Source organism: Fundulus heteroclitus, chromosome 21 (assembly GCF_011125445.2).
Source record: "Fundulus heteroclitus isolate FHET01 chromosome 21, MU-UCD_Fhet_4.1, whole genome shotgun sequence".
NCBI lineage: Eukaryota > Metazoa > Chordata > Actinopteri > Cyprinodontiformes > Fundulidae > Fundulus > Fundulus heteroclitus.
Window position 1 is genome coordinate 28,278,231 of NC_046381.1, and position 25,461 is coordinate 28,303,691.

The 25,461-nt window shown below is 41.7% G+C and overlaps 1 protein-coding gene across 1 annotated transcript in view; it reads right to left on the minus strand.

Moving 5' to 3' along the window:
• scospondin (subcommissural organ spondin) overlaps positions 1-25,461 on the minus strand; it is a 151,229-nt gene that overhangs the window by 24,431 nt on the left and 101,337 nt on the right. The window contains exons 81-108 of the mRNA XM_036125764.1: positions 24,371-24,591; positions 23,598-23,750; positions 22,278-22,444; positions 22,037-22,182; positions 21,667-21,887; positions 21,549-21,584; positions 20,514-20,678; positions 18,393-18,599; positions 18,115-18,282; positions 17,731-17,865; positions 15,755-15,992; positions 14,439-14,591; positions 14,272-14,318; positions 13,424-13,594; positions 13,082-13,258; positions 12,740-12,895; positions 12,432-12,556; positions 10,767-10,906; positions 10,550-10,596; positions 10,226-10,465; positions 8,823-8,984; positions 5,451-5,567; positions 5,217-5,355; positions 4,877-5,073; positions 4,582-4,752; positions 1,572-1,699; positions 1,328-1,482; positions 771-817 (exon numbers count right to left, since the gene is read on the minus strand). Coding sequence (XP_035981657.1) covers positions 771-817; positions 1,328-1,482; positions 1,572-1,699; positions 4,582-4,752; positions 4,877-5,073; positions 5,217-5,355; positions 5,451-5,567; positions 8,823-8,984; positions 10,226-10,465; positions 10,550-10,596; positions 10,767-10,906; positions 12,432-12,556; positions 12,740-12,895; positions 13,082-13,258; positions 13,424-13,594; positions 14,272-14,318; positions 14,439-14,591; positions 15,755-15,992; positions 17,731-17,865; positions 18,115-18,282; positions 18,393-18,599; positions 20,514-20,678; positions 21,549-21,584; positions 21,667-21,887; positions 22,037-22,182; positions 22,278-22,444; positions 23,598-23,750; positions 24,371-24,591 — 4,229 coding nt within the window. The remainder of the gene's footprint in view (positions 1-770; positions 818-1,327; positions 1,483-1,571; positions 1,700-4,581; positions 4,753-4,876; positions 5,074-5,216; positions 5,356-5,450; positions 5,568-8,822; positions 8,985-10,225; positions 10,466-10,549; positions 10,597-10,766; positions 10,907-12,431; positions 12,557-12,739; positions 12,896-13,081; positions 13,259-13,423; positions 13,595-14,271; positions 14,319-14,438; positions 14,592-15,754; positions 15,993-17,730; positions 17,866-18,114; positions 18,283-18,392; positions 18,600-20,513; positions 20,679-21,548; positions 21,585-21,666; positions 21,888-22,036; positions 22,183-22,277; positions 22,445-23,597; positions 23,751-24,370; positions 24,592-25,461) is intronic.

Consider the following 25,461-nt stretch of genomic DNA (forward strand, 5'->3'; position numbering starts at 1 on the left):
GAGCAGAAGCTCTCTTCAATAAAGATTGACTAACCCGTTCATTTCAGAAAATAATGAAGAGTGGTGACAAGGAAAGGCTTTCAAATGGCACCTTTCGATAAGATACTGGTACCCCTAAACACCCTTTTCAACATAATTTTAATAGAGCTCAATGTTCCAGCTTGGCACATTTAGCTCCCCACCTTGCTTATAATTCAAGATGGTAATGTGTGGCTATATCAGAGGAATGTGAAAATAGGCCAGTTTTAAAACCCTGGAATCTTATTTGTTTAAAGATCTGCTAGTCATTTACACGGTGAACACTGAATCCAGATTATTATGAAAACATTTGCAATGAAACATAAATTATTCATTTTTCTATTTTCTTTTGTGCTGGTGCTTTGTGTGTAACTCTACACTTTTAATACTTCCTTTATATTCCAGCAACATGTTAAAGATAAATGCTTCTGGAAAGGACATAAATATGGGCGAAAAGTCGGCCTCTAAATAAAACTCTGGCCTCTAAATAAAACTTAAAGTTAAAGGAACTGCCAAGCTCTCTTTCTAAAGCAAAAAAGGCAGTAAGCACCCTCATAAGCTGTGATTGATACGGCTGCAGCTCAGTTATTGTGCCCAACTGTTCCAACAGCTGATAGTAATTATCCATACAGTAAAATATCTAATCCATCATGGTCCTAGGAGTTCAGCCAGACATGGTTGTTGCTTTTGTTAATATTGGAAGCAGGCCCTGTAGAGGGAAAGTAACGCTGCTGTTGCACAGCTTCGCTCACCATCGCAGGTCTTTGAGGAGCAGCTGAACACTCCACCTCGGCAAACACTGAAAGGGTGAGAAACCTGTTAGTAACTTGATAAACAGGAAGAGGAAATCTCACTAATTAGTTTCAACACTAAATTTAAGGATGCAGACACCGCTCAAAGCATCAATTCACACATTGACACTCTATCAGAGATCTCAGTACATCCCTCACTAGGATTTAAATTTTGTTTCTCATACACAAAAAAGGTGACTGTGATAGTCGGCATATTGTTTCATTCAAAAGCCGCTGACACACATTTTGGGAGTTTTATGTGCTTTAAGACACCGGTGACCGATGGGATGGTACTCCATGTTACTTTTTCTCAGTTAATGAGTAAAACTATTTTAATCTTTATGCAAATCAATCACATTCTTTCCCATAGAAATATAAAAAGTAAAAGAAACATCAGAGTGGAACATTCCTTTATAATAAAAATGTATATTTAATGGGGTGTCCTAATGCATGACTATATATTTTCAGACGATCCTGCTTTAGACTCATAGTAGCTAACACAGCTTACTGTCCATTACCATGTGTTGCAGCGGTGCTGAACGGTTGTTCCAGGCTGCAGCAGAACTTCTGTAAAGTCCTCACTGCTCATGTTCCAGCTTTGGTACTCAGTTGGCAAAGAGAGTGACGAACAGGGACAGTCAGCGTGAGGCACACAGGAGCCCTCATACAACACCTACCAAGGACACAGTGAGACGGTTGCAAACAGCGACACAGCAGTTGGATAAAACACCCAAACACTTGGACACACAGTGATGTCCAGACCTGTCCAGGAGGACACGAGCAGCCAGGGGCACAGGGTACAGGTAAACACTGGGTGTGTGGCCACAGGTCCTCGCATGTGTAAGGACAAGAAGCTGAGCAGTTACTGTATACCTGCCCGCTGGGACACACTGCAACACACAAGACATGAAATGTGAACACCCAAAAATAAAAGCAGAGACATGCAGGAAGTCTATTTGGTTTCCCTTGATGCACACTTTACAGTGTCACAAATACAACAGGATAAAGTGCCTTCCAGAATCAAGCATCACCCTTTTGCATGTTACAACACACACTTCCATGAACAGCTGACTGCATTCTCCTGGGATTAAAAGCAATATAAAAAGTGATCAGTCTGTAAAGGGGTGTTCATTTGTGTTGAGTCCCATTGAGGGAACATTTCTGTAGGGCCATATTCTATTGCTATTAAAGCTGGATCTTCTTTGCACATGTATAGACTGAAATGTGGGCCTATTCTTCATTGCAAGGCAGCTCTGGCTCAATCCGACTGCGTGTCTATGAACATCATCATTTCAAGCCTCGCCAAACATTGTCCTGCAGCCTTTAATCTTTTGGACCCACTAACAGGTTTTCTTCCAGGACTGTCCTCACTGCAAAAAGGCAACTAAAAGAAAGTAAAGTTTTCTTGAAATTAGTGCATTTTCCATTGATTTGAGCGGGTAAATAAGACTTTTTGCCAATGGGATTAGTAGTTTTAACCCTACAATAAGAAAATTAGACATCCTGCACTTGAAAAAATGATGACGGAGATGAATTGTTGCTATTTTAGGTACAATAATCTTATTCCATTGGCAAATAATCTTATTTACCTGCTCAAATCAAGGAAAAATGCACTGATTTCAAGAAAGTTTTACTCACTTTTAATTCCCTTTTTGCAGTGCTGTATTTAGCTCCATCCATCTACCCATCAACTCAGACCAGTTTCTCTGTCCTAGCAGCGAGATAAAAATCCTCACAGCATGACGCTACCACCACCATGTTTTATAGTGGTCCGGGTAAATGGAGTGAATTTATATACGGTATTTTTTGGACTATAAGGCACACTTAAAATCCTTACATCTTCTCAAAGATTTATGGTGCGCTTTATATTCCGGGGCACCTTATATATGATTAAAGTTGTGCTTACTGACCGATTTTATGTAGTAGGAATTTGCCACAAGAAATGTAGGCAACAGCCTGCTCGACTGTGAAAGGTAAAACGCAGTGGTGGGATGTAACGAAGTACAAGTACTTCGTTACTGTACTTAAGTACAATTTCTGTGTTTCTGTACTTTACTTAAGTAGATTTAATAATGGATACTTTCTACTTTTACTCCACTACATTTAACAGTAGGTATCTGTACTTTCTACTTCACTACATTTCTATACAGCGTTTCGTTACTCGTTACATCCAAGACGCATTTCGGTTTTTTGATTTGTTCGTTAGTTTGAAAGTATCCAATGGCGAGAGCAGAATCAGTCCGCTGAACCAATCCAAAGCGGGAAATAACCATTAGGCCCTCCCTCAAGAAGAGCAGCACAGTGCGCAGGACCTGCAGAATCATTAACTCCCAGAATGGAGTCCAAGGATAGTCATCCTCCAGAAGACCTGCCCCACCCATGGCCTTATTTAAAAGATTTCTTTGAAATAACTGGGTCAAAAAACGCTACCTGGAGATTCCAATGCCGCCTTTGCCTTCCCCGAAAGCATGAAATTCTATCTTTCAAAAATTCACCATCAAATTTGAAAAAACATATTGAGATAAGTTAAGTTGCTAAACGCTATTGATGTTAAATTAATTTGTGTTAGTGAAGTTTTATGTAATCTTAGCAAGCTTTTTGTTGAACTCGACGGCAGTAAATAAATACGATTACTGTATATTGTTATAAGCTAGCATGAACTTGCAAGTAACAGTGATTACTGCGGTCGTGATCACGTCTCCCGCCATGAATGTTACATATAAGTTGACGCTAAACTTCTTCACGTCCTGGTTATTAAATAAATGTTAGCGCCATTAAAATAATCTCCATGTAACAGTTACAGTCATATTCAATAAATTAGAATATGGCAGTGTTTCCCGCAGGAATTTGCTTAGGCGAAGCGGCGAGGAGTTGTCGCCTGTATGGCAAGCCGATTAGGCATATTATCGTCCGTACAATAACGCGTAGTTCCAACCCGTATCTCACGCGTTTTTTACGTCATCGCGCGTTCTGGTTGGAAACGCGCGGTGACGTAAAAAACGCGCGCTCTCTCATTTTGCCTAATTACATGTAACCCTGCAGGTCATCCCTGGAATTCTTATGCATAGAATAAAATATCTAAATCTAAACTGTCACAGGGGGTAAACACAACAAAAACATGCTTTATCTGCAGCATTGCTCATTAAAATGGTACATTACTGATTTATTAAAACTAAATACGATAGGTACGCTTAATGACATTATATAAGCCGTTAGGTATTATGGTTGGCAAGTACTTTTACTTTTAATACTTAAGTAGTTTTAAAAGCTGGTACTTTCTTACTTTTACTTAAGTAAAATAATAATGTGGTACTTTGACTTTTACTTGAGTAAATTTTTGTCTGTGTATTTGTACTTTTACTTAAGTACATTGTATGAGTACTTTCTCCACCACTGGTAAAACGTCCGCAGAGTCAGCGCGGAGTCTGGCGAGCTCACAGTATACGCACAGTACAGCCAAGAATGTGAGAGCCTTTAGGCAGCCCGCAGCGGGAGTGCTCGCTAGCAACAATAAACCTAGTAAATTAATTTAATAAAGTCATCCAGACTATAAGGTCATCCAGATGCACACATTCATACACGGATCACAAATTGGTAGACAACCTAGGGTAACGTGCCTTGCCCAGGGGGTCATCAACATGTGACAGGAGGAAGCTGGAATCAAACCCACAGCCTTGTAAAATACAACGAGGCTATGAGTGGCAGGGTTTTAAAAATGTCCAGAGGGATGGACTGCTTTCTAGATAACTCTCTTTATGTGTGTTTGTCTTACCAGGCAGGCAGCTGTTGGTGTTACAGACTGTATGTTGTTTGAGCGGCCCAACACACGCTGCCCCGCCGGGCTCTGCTTCCTGAAGGATCGTCTTGTTCCGCGTTGATACCCCTCCGCCACACGTGCTGCTGCACTCACTCCAGGGTGACCACTCACTTAACAGACAGCCCTCTACAGGGAAAAAAAGGACTGGTTACATTAGAGCAGTGACTCTGTTGTTCTAATGGAAATGAAGGTGGTGCATCAGGAGAACTTGGGACAATGCAGAATCGGGAACGCTCCTTCCGTAGCAGACCTGGACAAGATGGCAGATCACAGCTCTCTGTCTGGGTGGTGTCAACACAAGAGGGACCGCCGTCTGTGTCCTGGCAGCTCCGTGTCCTGGTTCTTTGCCCCTGACCACAGGAGACTGAGCAGGAGCTCCACGGGCTCCAAGCCTCATACACTGGACAAGGAAGTGTGGTGCACACCAGAGTGCCATTCTCGCACACACTGCCCATAGAGAGGTTTGAGACAGGGGAGAATGTTGTCTTACAAACTTAAAAACATCATAAATAATCAGCCCCTGTAGTAGTTCATTTCTGTAGATTTGGCCTTTCAGGTTCAAGAATATGTGTCACAGAAAGCTTTCTCACCAAGTGTTACATTCAATGACAAGCTCCTCTTTAGGGCTGAACTCCACTGTCCCATTGCCTGATGGGATTCCACAGCGACACTCGGTCACCGCTACGCAGCGGCCGTCCTGCAGCAACTGTCCATCTGGACATCGACAGCCTGGCGACACAGAAAGGTGGAAGATTAAAAACAGCCACAACACGGTGAAACGTATTACTGTGGCCTGATGTTAAGCTCAAGCTTCGATGTTTCACCTGGGTGACAGCTTCCTTGCAGACACTGCACATGCTCCCATAAGTCTGCACAGCTGCGAGGACACTGATTGGCACAGCTCTCCTGGTAGATCCGCTCTCTGTCCTCACAACGCTCTCCTGAGACACAGTCAAGAACATCACTGGCTCCCATTCTTTCAGAACAATACAAGCGAGTGACCGACCATTTCAAGATTCTTCAAGAACACTGGAAGCAATCATCCAGAGATTAATTAAACAGAAAACAGTAACCACATATATATATATATATATATATATATATATACATATATATTCATACATATATATATATATATATATATATATATATATATATATATACATATATATTCATACATATATACATACATACATATATATATACATACATATATATATATACATATATATATATATATATATATATCATACATATATATTCATACATATATTCTATATTATATTATATATATATATATAATATGTGATGTTATACTATAATATATATATATATATATATATATATCCAACATATATACAATATATATAATATATATATATATATATATATATATATATATATCTATATATATAGAGAGAGAGAGACAGGAGAGAGAAGAGAGAGAGACAGAGAGAGGAGAGAGAGAGAGAGAGAGAAGAGAGAGACAGAGAGCGCGAAGAGAGACGAGTAGAGAGAGGAGAGTAGAGAGAGAGAGAGAGAGAGAGAGAGAGAAAATGTATGATGGGTGGTTTGAAGGTTATCTATACAATATTTTGCACTTCATTTAAAATATTCAAATTCAGTAAAAAATGTATATTTACACATGTTTATTGTTTGCAATAAAAAACTAAAGAATGGCATGAAAATCCATGAAGTGTTTACCAAATTCTGCTTGAATAAAAGCGGTGACAGTTCATTGCTCCTGGTAAAGATATTACACTGAGCAGAGCTGCCGACCGCCCCAACATGGCAGCCCCAAATCTCATCAGCACCCATAGGCGATAGCGGTCGATACAGGGTCTACTCTTTATAATGCCTATTGGTGCACCGACAACTATGCATTATTACTAATAACACTTTAATTTTTAATGTGAGATTCTTAGACTTATATATAGCCACAATATGTATTAATAAAAGTAATACTTGATTTTTGCTAATTAAAAGCCAAATTAGTTCCACACTGTCCCTTTAAGCCAAAACCGGAATTGGCTAAAGTGAATTTAGCCAAAATCTTTTGTCTCCCTACCAGTTGTGATTGTCTGAATTATCACAAACAATTCCCTTGCTAAATAAATCTAATTAAATCCCCATCTTATTTTATTTCTAAGTTGTCTATGGTCTGTAAGATGTACAAAAAGCATCTCATTATTTAACTGCATTCCCTATTGATCAGTATGTCCCTAAATAAGCTTTTTTAATTAGGAGTTCTGTTAAAACTTAAACTGATAAACACTGTCTCTGCTGGAGAAGGGTTGAGCTGTGAACAGCTGCCTCACAGTCTGACAGAAATAGCTTACCACCAGAGCTCCTTCTGCTAACTCTAAAATGTCTCAGTGATGAACAAAACCCACCAAATGTTCTGCCCGGTGGCTAAAAATGCTGTTATTCATGCTGTCCTACCGTTGGAGAAACTGAAAAACCATTCATATGACTTTATTTTGTGCTAACTTTTTATATAGAGCATAGAAAAGTAATTGCAAAAAGGAGACACAATTAGAAGTTGTAAAAATGTTAGTCATGCACCAGTGCAGAGCCACTATTCATTACTCTGTGTGTTACTTCTAATCAGACAGATTCTCTTGTGATCTGCTTAGGTGGTCATGCGTTCTGTAAGAAGCTGAGCATGTAATAGATGATCGACAGAAGGATGCAGCATCTCCCAGGTTCTGTACCAGGATTTTATGCTGAATGTCATTCCTAAACAGCAGGACATTAGTAATCAATAAAGGTATTTTAACTTTAAATTCCAACATACTCTTTCATCATGCACCCATGTTTCTTTAAGATTGCACATGATGCAATGATCAGCTGCAAGAACTGGACTGAAAAAGGGTGAGACCAATTGAACTGAGCCCGTAGACCGAGATCACAAACCCTTGACTCCTTAAAAGCAAAACAATTGTTAAAAACAGAGTTATAAAATCTTGCATAATAATCAAGATATTTCACAGGTATGATCAATGTGTATGCTCTTTGAGCCGTAGCAGCAGATTCTGAGCTTTTATATATCTGTGTGAACTGGGGGAAAAAAATGTTCATAATAAAAGTAATATCTAAAATATGATGATCCAATGAGTTGCAGAGACCGCGCATGCTGCGTAATGAACCATCAAGGCTTATTATGCTGAGAGCTAATGTGTGTGCATGGTGACTCTGCCCTGTTATTTCATTTGTGACTAAACTGCTGTCACATTGTTACCAGCCACGTTGGCCTCCGAGCAGTTTTATGAGGGTATCCATGACAACAGCAGGGATGTTACAACTTGCTTCTAGAAAGCAAATATGGATTTAAACGTGTCATTAGCTCATTTAAATAAAGGCTGAAACAGGATTTAAAAACAAGAGAGACAAATCTTTTCTCTGGATTTCTTTTTACATGGATCTAACTGAGTAACTTAATTGTTTAATGCTTGACCTCTACAGGGGAAAATACTACATTAAATGCTGAGAAACTGTCCAGAGGAGTTAGTTTCACACACTCAGTTCCACTTGGATTTCTGTTGAGAATCTGTTACCAGGAAAAATTATAACTATGAAAATTGTCTGTCAGCTTTAACAACTAACATGTTTCCTCTTTTGAGATTTTGCTAAGAATCCTGTCAATTTAGAGGTTTTAAACGTACATGCTTATTTGTTTTGTGCACAGGTTCTCCTATCCACAGTGTTAAAATTACCCATTTACATTGTTATAATGGTGTAGAAAACCATTGTGCATACGTCATTTTATTTGGCATGATTCTAACAGTTTATTTGATCAATCTTTGCGCTAGAACTGGTAGAAATCAGCTAGCACTTACCCGATTTTGTAAATATGTATTCATTTTTATTCCCCTTTTCATATGCCAGTGATTGAATGTTGGCTCTTTGTATCATTTTCTTTTGCTTGATGCTGTTGATAAATACGCCTTTGCCAAAATCTCATTTAAAGCTTTTTTTTGACAAGTACTGTAATACATACTGTGTGAAGCATATAAAGAATAATAACGGTAACATTTCTCTTGAAATACATGTAGGAAAAGAATCAAGAATAAGAATTAGTGCCTAAACTGATTGACGTGGGAAATCTGGCCAAATCTTTTTTTTTAACCATTTAAACCAGTGTTGAGAAAATCTTTTCAGTTTGTTTGGGAAGAGAAAGAATAGAGTAGCTGTACCTGGACAGAGCCCAGTGTTGCAGCTCTGGCTCTGCGTCTGCTGGCTCCGACAGCGGGGCCCTGCGGGAGAGGCCAGGGGTCGTCTGTAGCGCTGCCTGACTCCACCGCTGCATGGTTGTGCACATGCTGTCCAAACACTCCACACGCTCCAGTGGCACAGATCTGGAACAACACCGCCATTATCACAACGATGATGATCTCTGGAGCCTAATTATTCCCTCTGTATTAATCACAATGACTGCTGTGCTAGCTGCCATGTAAACGATGCTCATCGTCTCCTGCAGCAATACGGTGTAGTTTCTATGGGCAGCCTCTTGTGTGCCTGAACTATTAAGAGCTCAGATTATGTATGTGTAAGACGTGTGTGTTTATTAAATACATACACCATGAATACAGCCACTGATTAATGTTGTTAATGTTATTATGCCTATTTTCTAACATGCCTCCACTACGGCAAAATCATTCTTTATTGGAACAAAAACACGACATAAGTACCAGGGATGTAAACCACTGGCTTTGTCACGATATGATGTTATATTGATTTGTTTGGATGACAATATTTGCCGATATGACAAAGTCTGTCATGATTTCTGATCAATGTGATGTGATATTATCTGCCTATCTAATACTAATATTAACTTCGATTAAAAAAAAAGCAAATACGATTTAACCATTTTATTTCTAAGCTCTTACGGGTATCAGGCATTTGAATGAAAAATGCACTCTTCTAATTTTCAAATAATAATCATAATACAACACCTGTTCATTATAGTCTTGTGCCTGAATTTCAAAATAAAGCCATATTTTTACAATATGGATCAATATTTTCATTTTGCGTGATTAATCATTGAATCGATATATATATATATTGATGTGGATTCAGGTTTTCTTACACCCCTAAGAAGGATAAGGAAAGCTAGACATGCAGCACACTTTTCCAAGGCACTGTAAAGGAACCAGTTAACTGATTCTTTCAAATCTCTGGTTGCATTTAAAATAAAACCCTGCATATGTTTTATCATACGACACGTGTTCCTAATAGAGGCGACCTTAACACATCTCTACGTGTGAACTTCCTAAACGGCGTCATTTTTTTTTGGAAGGAGCAATCCTGCAACCCAGCTTTGGCTTCATCTAGTATTTCTCTCATGAGTGAAACGTGCCAGGCGGGTTTCATCACCATACGAAATTGAATCTTTCTGGGATGTCATGCTTGTCAGACTCTGACACTTTTACTGGGTTTTCTGCATGGAAGCCTTTTGAAGTGAGCTAAGTGTCAGACTGCTGAGGAGAGGAAGCCGGGTGGAGCAAAAACCCAACATTTCCTCACTGTGGAGCAAAACAAGAAGCTCTGGCCTGAGAAATAACTGTGGCTGTGAAATGTGTTGAATGAATGCCATCACCTCTACAGATGGAGGCATCTGGACAGAACCTCTCCTGGACCAACGGTCCCAGACACTGGCTTTCCTGCTCTCTCTTGACAGGAAGACCAGAATCTATGTCCAAGCAGGCGCGGTAACGTCTCTGGATGGAGACCATTTTGGTGCTGTTGATGAGCCCTTCCTGGGAGCCGCTGGGCGGGTCAGAGTTCGCGGGAACGCACAGAGAGCAGGTGGTCCACTCTGACCACTCACTGAGGATAACTGAAAGAGGAAGGATGGAGCACAGGTCAGATGGCTAAAAGAACTAAGTCGCTGGGGGTTCATCAGATCCTTCTCTTTTCTCACCTTCACACTCTCTTGTGTCGCAATGCAAAGTCCCATCATGACAAAGACTGGAAGAAAGAAGAAAATGATATAATGGAAAGCTGGAAAATGGAAGCGACAGCGAATAAAATCACTCAGGTGCAGCGAAAATACAGAGACATAACTGGTGTATTTTATATTATCTGTTCTTTAGGCACAGCTGTTGAATGAAACATTAAAAGGCAGGTTAGCCTCTAACCAGGTACTGCAGTCTATCGTGACCGTGGCCCCCTGAGGGACGGTGATAGGCGTGGGAGGTTCTCCTGACGCCTGGTGCCGCAGGTAGATGCATCCACACTCCTGCAGAGGAACGCAGCTGCCATTCTGCTGCAGCAGACCCTGGGAGGACAAGAGTTCAGGAAAAGGAATGGACACAGCACATCACTCTGAGCTATTCTTGTTTCAGGTAACTTCATTTCACAAAAAGGGTATTAAAATAAATCTGCATTTGTAATCTTTACTTTGTTTTCTTGAAAGAATTGCATGACGTTGCAAAAATCCTTAAATTTAACAAAACCACAGTTAAAATTAAAATCGTATTTAACAAAGGGATGCACAATGACACTGTAATAATTTGGCAGAAATGTCTAGGATTATAATATTTGCATATTAACTAAGAACCTGAGGAGTTGTCAAATGCAGGTACTAAAAAAGAATCCACCAAACTCATCCAACTTGAGTTGGAAGACTGCCACACTAACACTGATATACCACTGACCCACAGTCCACAGCCACACAACATTTTTAGACATTCTTTTGGTATTAAAGTTCAAAGCAGTGGAGAGACTTGAGTGGCACTGATTAAGTGCTGCTGTTTGAAACTCTAAATACCACAGAGTTGTAAATATGTCCACAAATGCAGAAAAAGTACCCCAAAATCTATTGTTATGAGTCAGGGCTCCTCAGCTATTCAGCCATTGATGGATCCAAGCTAATCAGAGGGTCATAGGCAATTTTTTTTTCTTTATATAGTCATATTTATATAAATCATTCAATTCACTAAGTGAAACACAGACCTGTAGATCATGACCCTCCGACATAGCTCAGGGTTCTCATGTGGCCCCTTATGAGAATTAATTGCATTATTTAGTGCTCAGATTGCCGCTTTAATAAGAAGTATATCATGAACGTTGGAAATTCATGTGCATTTGATGTTTGCAAAAGTACCCGATGAGAAAGGAAGTTGCATATTCAATAGGGGAAAGTTTATTTTTATTCCTCTTCTCTGCATCTAGTCTATTTAGATGTATAGTCAACGTAAAACATTAACGGTGCACTGTTATGTATTGTCACCTGTCACGTATGTAAAACAATGTTAAAATATGCAAACAAAACCTGAACTAACGACTTGTGTGAGGCCAAGAAGCCCGTCATTCTCTTACTTGTTTTGAGACCTTAACCTCAGTTTCTCTCAAGTGGATTTCAATGTCTTACGCCGTCACTGCTGCAGCACATCCATGATCACTCACTTGTTTTTTTTATCCAGCAATCCCTCTCCAAGTAAATAAACCTCCCATGTTATTCTGTCTATGGTCAGATCTTCCTATTACTCAACCTTGTTTTCACTCCTTATTGCCCTCTAGGCATTCTCCTTGCCCCGACACCTCTCATGGCGGCTCTACCCACTGTAATAATATCAATTTATTTTTGCACATCAGGTTTTCACTATCATAATTCAGTTTTACATCTATCTCTGCATTAGGTTCCTTCACAACCGCATGAGAAATGTATTCAGGGTAAATATTATTTAGATTAGAATAAAAACAGTGCATAATTTGTCTTCACACAGCATTACTCCCAATACACTACATAAATGAAGAAAATAGAGATTAGAAAGAAAGAAGATGAGAGAGCAGACGTTCACCTCGGGGCAGTAGCAGCCAGGTGTGCACTCCCTGACACCGAGACACAGATCTTCTCTGCCCATCAGAGCACACTGCTTCTCACAGGGAGCTCCACATGCTGAGTAAACAAACGGCACTTGGCAGGCTGCAACCAGGGAGACACCAGGGTTAATGTGCCTCTGTGGTTTATTATTATGGACTAAATCATTGTATATAAAGTCCCACAGAAACACAATTACTCAGAGAGACTCAATCAGCCACACTGGGGGGGACTATGAAAGAAAACTGCTCAGTAAGCAGGACCAACAGGGAGAACAGCTTAACTCACCATCACACTGACTGAGACTGCACGCCCGGCTCTGGGTTTCCACGGGAGAGCACTGCTGCCCCCTGGTGGCTGAGGTCAGGGCTACCCGATAGCGCTGCTGCCTCTGAGACTCACATGAGCAGCGAGACCAGACGCTCCACGCTGACACGGGACAGCCTGGAAGACAAAAACAGCTCGTGCTGCCAGGGAGCTTTTGCACACATTTGTTTCTGTTTTCTTCGGTCGGTTGTATAAAAGTCTGTCTCAACTGTAACAGAGGCCTCTGCAGTGTGACAACAAGCTACGAAGCAAAAGACTAACATTACGCAGGTTTGAAAATGATGCTGATATCTGAGGCTGTACCAGGACATGGTTGCTGGTAGCACAGCTGGGTCTCCTCGCTGTTCCTCACAGCCTCCACCTCTGGGGGGCACGCAGCGTCCCCTCCCTCCTCACAGACGCACACCCTGCGCCGCCACACTGACCCAGCACCGCAGCTCCGGGAGCACGCCGACCACGGCGACCAGGGGCAAAGGTCATCTGGAGCCAAGAAAAATCAAAGGGATGAAAGCAGGAGCTGTATGAAGTCCATCGACTATTTGAAGCTATACAAGCAGAAAGCAGTGGCAGGCTGAGATCGTTCTAGGTACGGATGTGTTAAGGCTGCACTCGAAGCTTTAAAGCTTCAAGGTGAAGTATACGAACCCAAACACGGAGGGGTCTGACAGCTCTGTGCTTGTTTTGCTGGTCCGCTGCAGTCAGAGCCATTGTTTCGCGGTGGGGGGTTGATGCAGGCTCGGGTTCGGACATGCGTGCCCTGCCCACAGGTCACTGAGCAGTCAGACCACACCGACCAGGGGGTCCACGCCCCGTCAACTGCAAACAGCACAAAGCTTTCAGTCTTTGACCATTCTCTCAGGTATCACAGTGGTGGCCTTTCCTAACGACAACATGACTCCCTGCCAAGGATGCAATTCTATCAGGAATTAAGATTTGCATCAACTGTGCCTGGAAAAGGTTTTCTATTGCTTAATCGCATGTTCGGTCACTGGGGAGCAGGCGCCCCCTTGTGTTGTTATAGTGTAAGCACAGATAGAAAAGAGCGTCTTCCAGCCTCCGGCTGAAGTTTGTGTCAGATTTGTTCTCTGCTAAACCAACCTTTTAAGACATCGTACAGCAGTTGATCATCTCTACATGCTCTGACTGACCAGACCTGATCTCGGTTATTCTAAAATGAACCAGAAATGCTTTAAAACGTGATTATGTTCGCGAGAACGCAAAAAGTCTTTTTTGGCATTAGAAACATCATAGATAGAGCCAAGTTGAAAAGCACAAAATAACAAATGGTTAAAAGGTGAATTAACTATTTTTACATTAATCATAGATCGTATTTGTAAAACTTTTGATGTAATTCTGTAAAAAATAAATAAATAATAGGAACAGATGGATGGGGCTTACACAGTGCACCATTAATGCAAGGACTGTCCTTGATCAGACTAACCAGGTCTTTAGGCCACCTGTTCATACTGATTAGAATGAAATCAGTGATCTACCTCTGCAGTCGATGTCTTGGCAGTAGACTCCCTCAGGGGTACATGTGCTGAGATGCAAAACAAAAGATTAATTAGGTGAAAAATGTAGATGCTTTTGCAGAAATGCGTTCTGCTGATTGCAGCTCTAAACTTTCTCCATCCGCTTAGTTTGTCTTCTTTCATCTCACCATTGCTGACACTCTCCCTGCAGCCAGGTGTCTCCCACTGCGAGTTCCTGGTCCTCATGAATGCAGAGAGGAGGGCAGGTTCCAGGCTTGCAAGATTTGTGCTGAACCTCCTCAAAGTTGCAGTCTGCTCCTTCAGCCTCCGGGATCAGGGATCTGTCACCACACAAGAACTCAACAAATAAACATTGTCCGGTTTCTCTGAATGACATATGTGCATACAGTAAGGTGGAAAAGCCGAGTCTCAACAATTAGTCTGCACTGAACTTACGATACAAATAAGAACAGAAGTCAGCAGGTACTTGCTATTTCCACTTCCAGTCAAAAGACCAATCTGCCATTGCTAAAGTGTTTGTTTTGTAGGAGAGCCACCAGGCTTTACACCCAACTGGTCCAAACTGTTCAGTTACAGGCAGTCTAAGCCGGTTTGCTGACACATGATACAAAAAGCCATCTAATAACTTCACACCCTGGAGAGTTTAAGAAAATTTGGAGCAGAACTGGAGTCTGTGCTGCTCTGGATGGCTCAGACTCAGAAAAATGAAGAACTCTCACAATTACATCATTTTACACATCGTGTCTTTTTTTAAAATCAGACACACAGAGCCTTGCCAAAGTGTTCATACACCTGGATCTGTTTTACAGTTTGTTACATTACATAATTGTTGGTTGGGGAAAATGTGGAGGATTTTAAAACAGGCTTAAGTTATAAATGAGATCAAATGAGATTAGATGAGATGAAAATAAATCCCTTTGACAAAACTGCAACACCTGTGTGGTGTAAAGTAATGCTGAACATCACCACATTGTTTCTTCAACAAGGACTGGGGAGCTGGTAGGAGTTGATGGGGAGATTACTGCCACCAAATCCAGGGCATTTTTGAAAACAACCTGTGGTTGGCTGCAAAAGATCCAAGTCTAGAGAGGACTTACAGTCAGAGCTACAATGGAACGTTTTAGATCAAAACGTATTCATGTGCCAGAATGGCCCAGTCAAAGTCCAGACGTGAATCCAGCTGAGCGTGTGTTACAGGACTGAACATTTCTGTACACAATAGCTCTCTGGTTTTTTTGTGGGGTGGGGGGGGGGGATTTTCGCGGCTCTAGTGGCTCGCTTAGTGTTTGCGTGTGACATAAAAGCCCAGTAAAAAAATATGTTGAAGATTTTTGATGGACATTGTTCTATTTGTTACCAAACAAGGAAAATCGCTCCAGGAGGTTCATTTAGTGCAGGACTTTCAAGTATTCTTTGAAATTTAAAAAATAAATAAATGAATGAGAGTGCTGTTTCATTTGCTTCAGGTTGACCATCCCTGTACCTGTATCTGGTCCTCTGGCCCTGCCCACAGGAAACACTGCACGCTGCCCAGCTGGACCACGAGCTCCAAGCGCAGGCGGGGAGACAGCTGTGATTGGTGCAGAAAAGCCGTCCGTCAGAGCAGCTGCAGTTGTTGCAGTCCACCTGGTGCCAGCTGCCGGCCGCCCACACGTTCCCCAGGGAGTCCACACAGTCGCACTGCCACAGCTCCACACACACACCGTCCTGCTGCAGCTGACCTGTCCACACACACACACACACACACACACACACACACACACACACACACACACACACACACACACACACACACAGCAAAGGCTAAGTCAGCGAGCAGACTGCAAGGTTTTAGGTCGCTCCATCTGATTGCAACGGCTGATCTGAGTCAGATGAAAATATAGAAAAGCTTACGTATGTCAACAACAACAAAAAATTAGGTTTTCAGATATAAATCCGGACTTGACAAAGCGCTATACAAGTACAAGCCATTTACTATTTTACCGAAAAGAATTGTTGTAAATATTTTTCTGTAAATAATCACATATTATAATTAAGAAACTATTAAAAAAACATACAGAGCAAAGAAGAAGGAAAAATACCCCTATAATTATAATTAAATAGTAATTAATAGGTAAATCTCTAAAAGTTATTTTAATTTTCGACAATAACTGACCACTGTGGTTCCACGCTCTTTCATGGGGAGTGAATGCTGCTTGTTTAGGCTTGATGCAATCTGCTGGGTTTCCTTAGATAACTGTTGACCAATTTGTCTGGATGATTTGATTGAATTTGACTTTGTAAAATGCCTTGAGATGACATGTGTTTGAATTGACGCTATGTAAATAAAATTTAATTAGGTTAGAGGTCTGAAACCCACGCATTTTATCTTCGATGACACTTTTCATTCTATCGGTTAGTTTGAAGAATGCAGTAGAATGCACTGGTTTACAGCTGCAGCGGTCAGAGCTGAAGAGATGTGTGCGTGCTGACAGAAAATACAGGGTCCAAACAGAACCACAGTAAGCAAGATGGAAACCTAAACAGAAACTGTATCCTACCAAGCTTTAGTCTTTCACTTCAAGCCACCTTCCTGGGTGGACAGAACCATGTTTCCTTCTTTAAGGCAACGATGATCCAAGGACTGAGGTGACGGAACCCCAGAGCAGAAATACAAGCTGCCTCAGTAAAAACAAACCTAACCCAAGTAGGCCTATTCTACTGTGGTGGTTCTGATGTGAGGAGGTGATGGACATAAAGCTGGTTTCTCCCATGAATTCATCTTCTTCCTGTTTTTCCTCCTCCAGCATATTTCTCGTCATATTACTCAGACATTTTAGCTAAAAAATAGGCCACAACATCCAGAGAAAGGCCCAGAACACCGTTATAAAACACTTTAATCTGCTTAGATAATTGTTTGAACTTTAAGCTCTTATTCAAGAAACTCTTTTCTCAATTTAGAAAATTATAGAATAAGTATTAGAATTTATTCTATTTAGTTTATATTCCTTTTACTCATCAAAATATCAATAAATAGACACATATGGTTAATATTAAGTATAATCCTGGAGTATATAGTTATATTAACAAATTGAAAAAAAAGTATTTTTGATCTGTAAATAAAGCATTTGCTTGATGATATTGGTAATAAAAATGATCCCTTTAGATAGATAAATGTTTCATCCCCCAGAAAAGATTTTTGATAGCTTTTTGACAAAATATGATGCATATTTACATTCATCCATGTAAACTAAAGAACGCATCAATTATTGTACCCAAAGCCCCTTTCAGCTGCTTTTATACCATCGCATAAACCTTTAAAGACGTGTCAGAATGTGATTCTGTGAACAACAGCAGGTGTTAATAAGGAGGTCCATCCGTAAATGACCAGCACCTTTAAGAAAACATCCTCTACAAGAATAAATATAAAAACAGATAGAGACACAGACAATGTGAATACATCTAAAGCCGCTTCTGTACCTTTAGGGCAGCGGCAGCCAGGCTGACAGTCGACGCTGCCCTGGCACTCGATGCCCTGCTGGAGATCTGAGCAGCGCTGAGGACACTGGTTGGCACACGGCACAAACTCCTGGCCCAATGGACACCCTTTCTCATCTGACGGCACACAGACAGAAGGTCATGAATTTCCTAAAGATGCTGCAGGCATTGTTTCTACATAACGTGCCTCCCCAAGAATGCTGGTCGCTGGTCACGGGCCACGCTGACTTTTTCCAACACAAAGACTTGAAAACACATGGCCCTTTGCTGAATTAATGAGGATTCACTCATGTCTGGGATGATGACGGGGAAAGGTCAGCATGATGTACAGATGAAGTGAGGGCGCGCGTGCTCCGTCAGCCTCACCACAAGGATTGGTGTTGCAGGGCTTGACCTGGTTCTTCTCCCCCACGCACTTCTTCCCCCCGTTCTTTGGTGGAGGGCTGGAGCAGGAGCGAGTGCGGATGGAGCGGCCTCCCCCACAGCGCTGATCGCAGCGGGACCAGGGACTCCACCTGGACCAGGCTCCATCCACTGTCACATAAAGACACATCGCCCACTGACTCAAACTCCAAAGCTGTATGACCAGGCGTGTTGCCTCATCAATATTATTTCAACAACGTCTCTTTACACACAGCACTGACCTCTGCAGGGCCTTATGTTGCAGAAGCGATTCTCCAGGTTCCCACCAACAATGTCCTTGCACCAGGAGCCGTTGCCAGCAGGCCGGAGGAAAGTTCGGATCCTCTGCTGTTGACCTACTCCACAGGACCGAGAGCAGGACCCCCACTTCCCCCACTCCGTCCATGAGCAGTTCCTTTCTACACAGTCGGCTGCTACGCACACCTCACCTGCCGTGGATGTGAGAGTGTAATGCAAAATGTTGCCGACTGCTTTGGATGGCAGTCAAATATCTTTGAAGCTCATTCTCATTGTCTGACGTTTACGTAAAGGACCTTATTTTGTTTCACATTCTTGCTCTTGTATCTACAGGTAGATCTAAAAAAATAATAATATTGTGTGACAGTGCAAGATGTTTTGCCATTTATTTCAGAAAGTGAAATGGATATTTTATAGAGATTCATTACACATAGAGTAAAATATTTCAAGCTTTAATTTTCTGAAATTATTGCGTACAGGTAAAGAAAACCTAAACTTCTGTCTCAAAAAGTTAGAATATCACATTAGAGCAAGAATATCTCAATTTCAGTGCGCTCAGTACTGGGGCTGCCTCTTGCATCAGTTACTGCATCAATGCATTGTGACATAGAGGCCATCAGCCCATGGCGCTGCATAGGTGGGATGGAAGCTCAGCTTGCTTAGATAGCTGCCTTCAGGTCATCTGCCTCATTGAGTCTGGTGTCTCTCATCTTCCTCTTGACAACAGCCCATAGATTTTCTATGGGTTTCTGATCAGGGGAGTTTGCTGACCAATCAAGAACAGGAACACCATGGTCACTGGACTAGCGTTTGGTACCTTTGGCAGTGTGGGCAGGTACCAAGTCCTGCTGCAAAATAAAATCAGCATCTCCATTCAGCTTGTCTGCAGAGGGAAGCAGGAAGTGATCTAGAATATCCTGGTAGATGACTGCACTGAATTTCAATAAACTGTATCAACACCGCCAGATGACACGGCACACCAAACCATCACTGACTGAGGAAACGTCACATTGGACTTCAAGCAACGTGGATTCTGTGCCTCTCCACTCTTCCTCCAGACTCTGGGACCTTGATTTCCAAATAAAATGCAGAATTTACCTCCATCTGAAAACAGGACTTTGGACAGTTGAGCAAGAGCCCAGTTCTTTTTCTGGTCTGGAGTGGCTTGACACCAGGAATGTAACATTTGTAGCCTGTCTTGAGTAATCGTCTGTGTGTTGTCTCTTGATGCATCGACTCCAGCCCTTCTCCACTTCTTCTAAGGTTGTTCTCCCTGTTGCTGGTGCACCTTTTCCAACCACAATTCTTCCTGGACATAGAATGCTTGGACACAGACCTCTGTGAACAACCAGCTTATTCATCAATGATCTTATGTGGCTTCCCCTCCTTCTGAAGGTTGTGGATGACTGTCTCCTGGACATCTGTCCAGTCAGCAGTCTTCTCCATGACGGTGTCGCAAGCTGACCCAGGGTGAGAGGCCGTTTAAAGGCTTAGGGAACCTTTGTATGTGTTTTGAGTTGTTTAGCTGATTAGGGTCTGACACCAAAGGTTTCCAAAAATGAACTTTTTTACAGTAATCAAATTTTTTGAGAAACAGAATTTTGGGTTTTCCTTCTTCGTAACCTATCAAACTTACAAAAGAAAACAAAAGCTTAGAATATATCACTCTATATGGAATGATTCTACATTGCAGCTTTCTGTTGGTGAAAAGTGAATATAAATAAACTTGCCTTGCCTATATAATATTCACTCTTTGAGATGACTGGCAAACATATTCCACTTTTCCGTCCTATTAAAATGAGATTTACCTGTATAGTTTACTATGACTGAGATCAAATTAAAAGACTACACCTGCAGTATACTACACATGAAATGGACTCAAAACTGCCAAAGTATTCATGCACCTTTAAATTCTCCTCATCTTGTCACATTAAAATCTCAAACCTTACCAGAGTTTATTTGGATGTTTCCTTATTACTAAATTCAAATAACAATTATATAAGCCAGCAAGTTCACATGCCATTTGCTTTCAGGAAAACCTTTACTGCTTTCATATTCCTGTCATTATTGATTGAGACAAGGAAATATAATCTGTGATGCTGTACCTGGACACTGAGGCAGGTTGCAGGCCTTCTCTTGGCGAGAGCTTCCAGAGCAGGGATGTTTGGAACATTGTCGATGACGAGACTTTAATGCAGGACTTTCAATGTCAGTGCAGGTTTTTGTGCAGGAACTCCAGAGAGACCATGGGGTGAAGCCGGAATCCTCTTCTAAAGGAAGCGGAGTAGGAAAGAGAATGAGACAACTTTGGTACATGAGATGCATCTGGGAAGCAACAGGTTATCCTCACCATAAACCGGCCGATCACACCATCACAAATGTGATCTTTATCTGATCAGTCAACACAACATTTTTCAGTGCTGCCACTTTGGTGGAAAAGTTGTATCTAAATAAATAAGATTGAAGGTAAGCTGTTTACAGCATCATGGTGAGGTGCTTAAATGTGAAGTCAAAGAAAGCAAAAATCTAAAAAGCCATTGGAAAAGAAAACATATTCTACTTCCTGCTGAAACATGCCTGTTGATCATCCATGCTGTAAGAGAGAGTGATGGTTTCAGCGGATAACAGGAAGGCTGAACAGAGAGTCAGAAGGTTTGTCTTTTTAAGCATTCAACCCTTATATTGGGACACTAGTTAAGTTTAGGAGCTACTATCATAGAGAAATACACAGAGACAGCAACGCTAGCTTTGCTAACAGCCCATATCTCTACCACAAGCTGCTAAAATCGCAATGATTTTAAATTTTGTTTCACATTACAAGTAAAACCTTGTTTTACAGAGACTGCGTGGTATTTCTGCTCTAATATGAATAATTGACAAGCATTCACAGGAGGTAGGATGAAACAAATGTTTTGAATAGCCTTATTTTGTCTTCTAACTTTATGGCTCTTAAAGCAGAACCACAGAATTGGCTAAAATTGCGGTTGGCAGGTCAAAGCTTAACAAAAAATAGTGACTGGATATCAACCACAAAATTGGGATCAGTGCATCTCTAGAGAATTTGGATCAACCTGTGCAGTAAAAAGAAGATGACGATAAGTTGGTGCTATAAAACGTTTTAATGAAAACAAAGGTGTTACCTGGAATAGATGGTTCCACTGTTGGAACAACAGTAGCTGCGAAAATAAAGCAAAATCAACATTTAAGTGTTTTAACCATCAGAAAACCAACAACCCTTTCTCTTAGTACAATCTCCACCTGGACAGTCAGGGGTCTGGCAGTAGGTAGTCTCTTGGCGGGGCCCCTTACAGTCTCTCCCACCGTGGGCCGGGGCTGGCTGTGTGCAGCCCCTGGTACGAATCTTTACTCCCAGACCGCCACAGGAGAGCGAGCAGGGGCTCCAGGCGCCCCAGGGTGACAAGCCCCCATCAACTGGGCAGAACTCCAGGGAACAGTTCCACCTGCCATGCTCACAGCCGCTACAGGAAATAGAACATGATCCCAAGTTAAGTTGTAGAGCTATTAAGTAGAAGAAATGGACTTTAAAAGAAATGTTCTTCATAATTTTAGGGAAGATCTAAAGATGTAAAGAGTAAATCTATAATTAACCCCAGAACGCTCTGCTCACCAGGTGCTGCAATCATGCGTTAATGTATCTCCAGACATGAGCTCCATCCCTTCTGAGATGTTGCTGGAGAGCAGATATGATACTGGTGTGATTGACACACTCTGCAGGGAGGCCAGGAGCTCCTTATCCACCAGACATGGGCACTCCTGAAACACAACAGACCACGAAGGGTCGGTTCTGTAATGTGTGCCTAGTCTTAACCTGTCCTCCACTGCCCGGCTCACGGTGGCTCCGAACATACCGGTGTACACGTCCCACGGTGTTGGTAGGTGTGTGGGGGGCAGTGGCAGCCTTCCTCACAGCTGTCAGCGTAGCAGCCCTCTCTGCCGCTGACCTGAGCGCAGTTGAAGGGACAACCCTCTCCACGTTCACACTCCCTGTACAGCTTCCCCGGGGGACAGCCCACATCTTCGTAACGCCATGCAAAAAAAAAAGAAGAAGGAAAAAACAGCCACAAACACAAGTAAGTCACTTTCTAAAGTTTATCTTTGGAGAACTTTTCAAAGACTCACAAAGTGCTGAAAAATGAAATGCAGCATCAGAAAATGTGCATAAACACAATTTAAATGAATTAAGTTATTTAAAAAGAAGAATACATTTTTTTATTTTTTGCAACTCTAGTGGCTTGCTTTTTTTCACAGTAGACTGACAGGAAGGGGTGGAAAAAGGGGAGAGATTCAAACCCGGGTCGACCGTGTCGAGGACTAAAGGCCTCCAAACATGGGTCGCACTACCCGCTACACCACAAATGCACCAAAAAAGAAGAATAAAATTAACAGAATTAACAAATATCTAAACCTGGAAACATAAAAATTAAATATCAAACTGAAGGCTTGTCCATGTAAAGGAAGCCCCGGGGCTACTGACTGGAGAGATAGTTGCCCATAAGTTGTACACAGAACGGATGTATCAGTGTTTGACCTAATGATCACTACAAAACATAGAGTAAGCTTTCAACAGGTCTTAAGTTTAACTGGAAGCTTATTTGCATCAATCCTCAAGAGTTGGAACAAAATATTTGAATGAATTCTAAAATGAAAGGGTAACCAGTGGGAAGCCTAAACTAAAGTGACCTGGGCTCTTCCATTTGCAGCAGACAAAATTTTTGCCATTTAGTCTGAAGCACAAGCTGAAGACAGTCCAAAAACATATGTTAGCAAAACAGGAAAAATTGTTATTAGGATGCTACAATTTAATTAGAATCCACAAATATGGTTCATCAGAGCGTTTGTATCAGCTCTTTGAAATGATACTCAAGTAACATTAAGTCGTCAAGGCAGTACCCACATTTCAGAGGTTTAAATGAGCAGCCTTTAACATTTGGCTTTCACTGATTTAAAGAGTCATGTCATTAGAGGTAATGAGCAATGTCTCCACTTTATCTGTTCTCAGTTGGAGTAACTTTTCTTTCAATTATTGCTTGCTTTCTGTCCTTTAGCCTATAACAGAACCTTAAGGAACCTCACAGGAGAACACTGCTATTCCTCACAAGACCTTATTCACCCTGAGAGCTGACAGACAAGCCAATGGGTCAACTAATGCACAGAAAACTCAAACTCACCAAGGCAGACTTGTGTGTTGCACATTTTGCTTTGGCGACTGATACCGTGGCAAGGTGGAGAAGTGCAGACACGAGAGCGGGACTGCTGCCCCCCACCACAGCTGACTGAGCATGCAGACCACTGAGACCAGGGCAGCCAAGGGCCCACCGAGTCTGAAAACAAAGACAGAGAGATTTTTACAAAACGAGGCGAGATAAAAACATGACTCCTGGAATAAAAAACATAACGCTTTGACTTAAACTCTTAGGGCGTGATTTTCAAAGATTCCAAATAAGGACCACTGAATTGTGTCGACAGAAAGAAAACTGCGAGAACACAAAGTGGGCATGTTGCATCTGATCATCAAAGATTGCGTCCACAGAGAATAAGAAGTAAAACACAGATTTGGTCCGCCCCATTTAAATGAATAAACTGCATCTACTGCTGGCAGTTTGGAGCTGCTGTCAAAGAAAGAGGAAGATCTAATCTTTCAGGTAATCACTCCAGATTGCACCCAGGTCGCACGAAACCAGTTTTAATAAATCATTTCTGTTGTTAAACGTTGTCTTAGAGACAATAGTTTTTTTCTAAATAAAGTAAAAGTTGTTTTATCAGCAGACATTCTGCAAAACAGAAGAAAGACCTTGATTATATGTCTCATTTAAGAATAAAATATACTCCTGTGTGCAATATTTTGCACTCACCGCTCTGCTCATTTTATATGTATAAAGATCAGCTTTGTACACAAGTTTTATTAGTTAAAGCTTAATGTGGACCGACAGCAGATGGCTACCTGTGCACGGTTGCTTGTTGCAGTCTATCTGCTGCTCAGCTACACCCAGGCAACCTCTGCCTCCACCCTGAGGGGCAGGGTTGTTGCACAGACGCCTCCTAAATGTGACTCCTCCACCACAAGGAAGAGAGCACCCGGTCCAGGCTCCCCATTGGCCCCAGCCCCCGTCCACATGGCAACCAGGGACTGACTGGCACTGCAAAACCCCCGCCTTACAGGAGCTGAAAAGCAAAGAAGCGAATCGAGAAAGATGAGGAACTGGTATTAGGGCAGTCCACTGAATAGTTCAAAGTACCAATGAGTTTGTTGTCGTTTGAAAGACTTGAGATAATAAAGCTTGATGTGACGTTCTGTGGAGGAATCCTATATGAGCCAGACACGGAGCTGATGCCAAAGATTTATTAAAGTAGAAGATGGGCAGTCCAGGTGAAAACAAAAAGGTACAGAGCTGGCATCCAAGTGAACAGGAAAATCTTGGGCAGACTCAAATAACAAAAACAGACCAAAACAGGTGACGGACAGGTAAACAGACTGATCATAAATGCTGGACTGTTCTTACCAATGACGGAGTGAATGGAAGCAAAGCAAGACATCCCGGCAACAAACAGAAAACTAGGGCGGGTTTAAATAGGCGAACGGAAAAGGAAAACAGGGCGGATCTAATTAACCAAAACAGGTGAAAGCAATAGAAGGAACCTACAGACTAATAAAGAAAAACCCTAAGCAAATAAAACCAAGACTAGATGACAACAAGCAGACTAAGCACAAATCAAAACAACACAGCACAGAAATAAATCCTAAAACAGAAAAGTTGACTAACTGAAAATAACCTAAACAACAACAGAACATTACAGAGCCCCCCCCTCAAGGGCGGATTCTAGACGCCCTTAAATGTCTCTACAAAGAAAACTAAATAAAAGTCTGACCGGGCGGGTGGAGGGGGCTACAGGCAGGAGGGTCAGAAAAAAGAACAACCAAAACAAGAGTCCAAAACAGAACAAAACTAAACAAGAGCAACCCAAACTGGGCGCCAGACAAACAACAAGAGTCCGGTGGGCGTCCCGGATGACGGCCCCAGCGTGGCAGGTTCT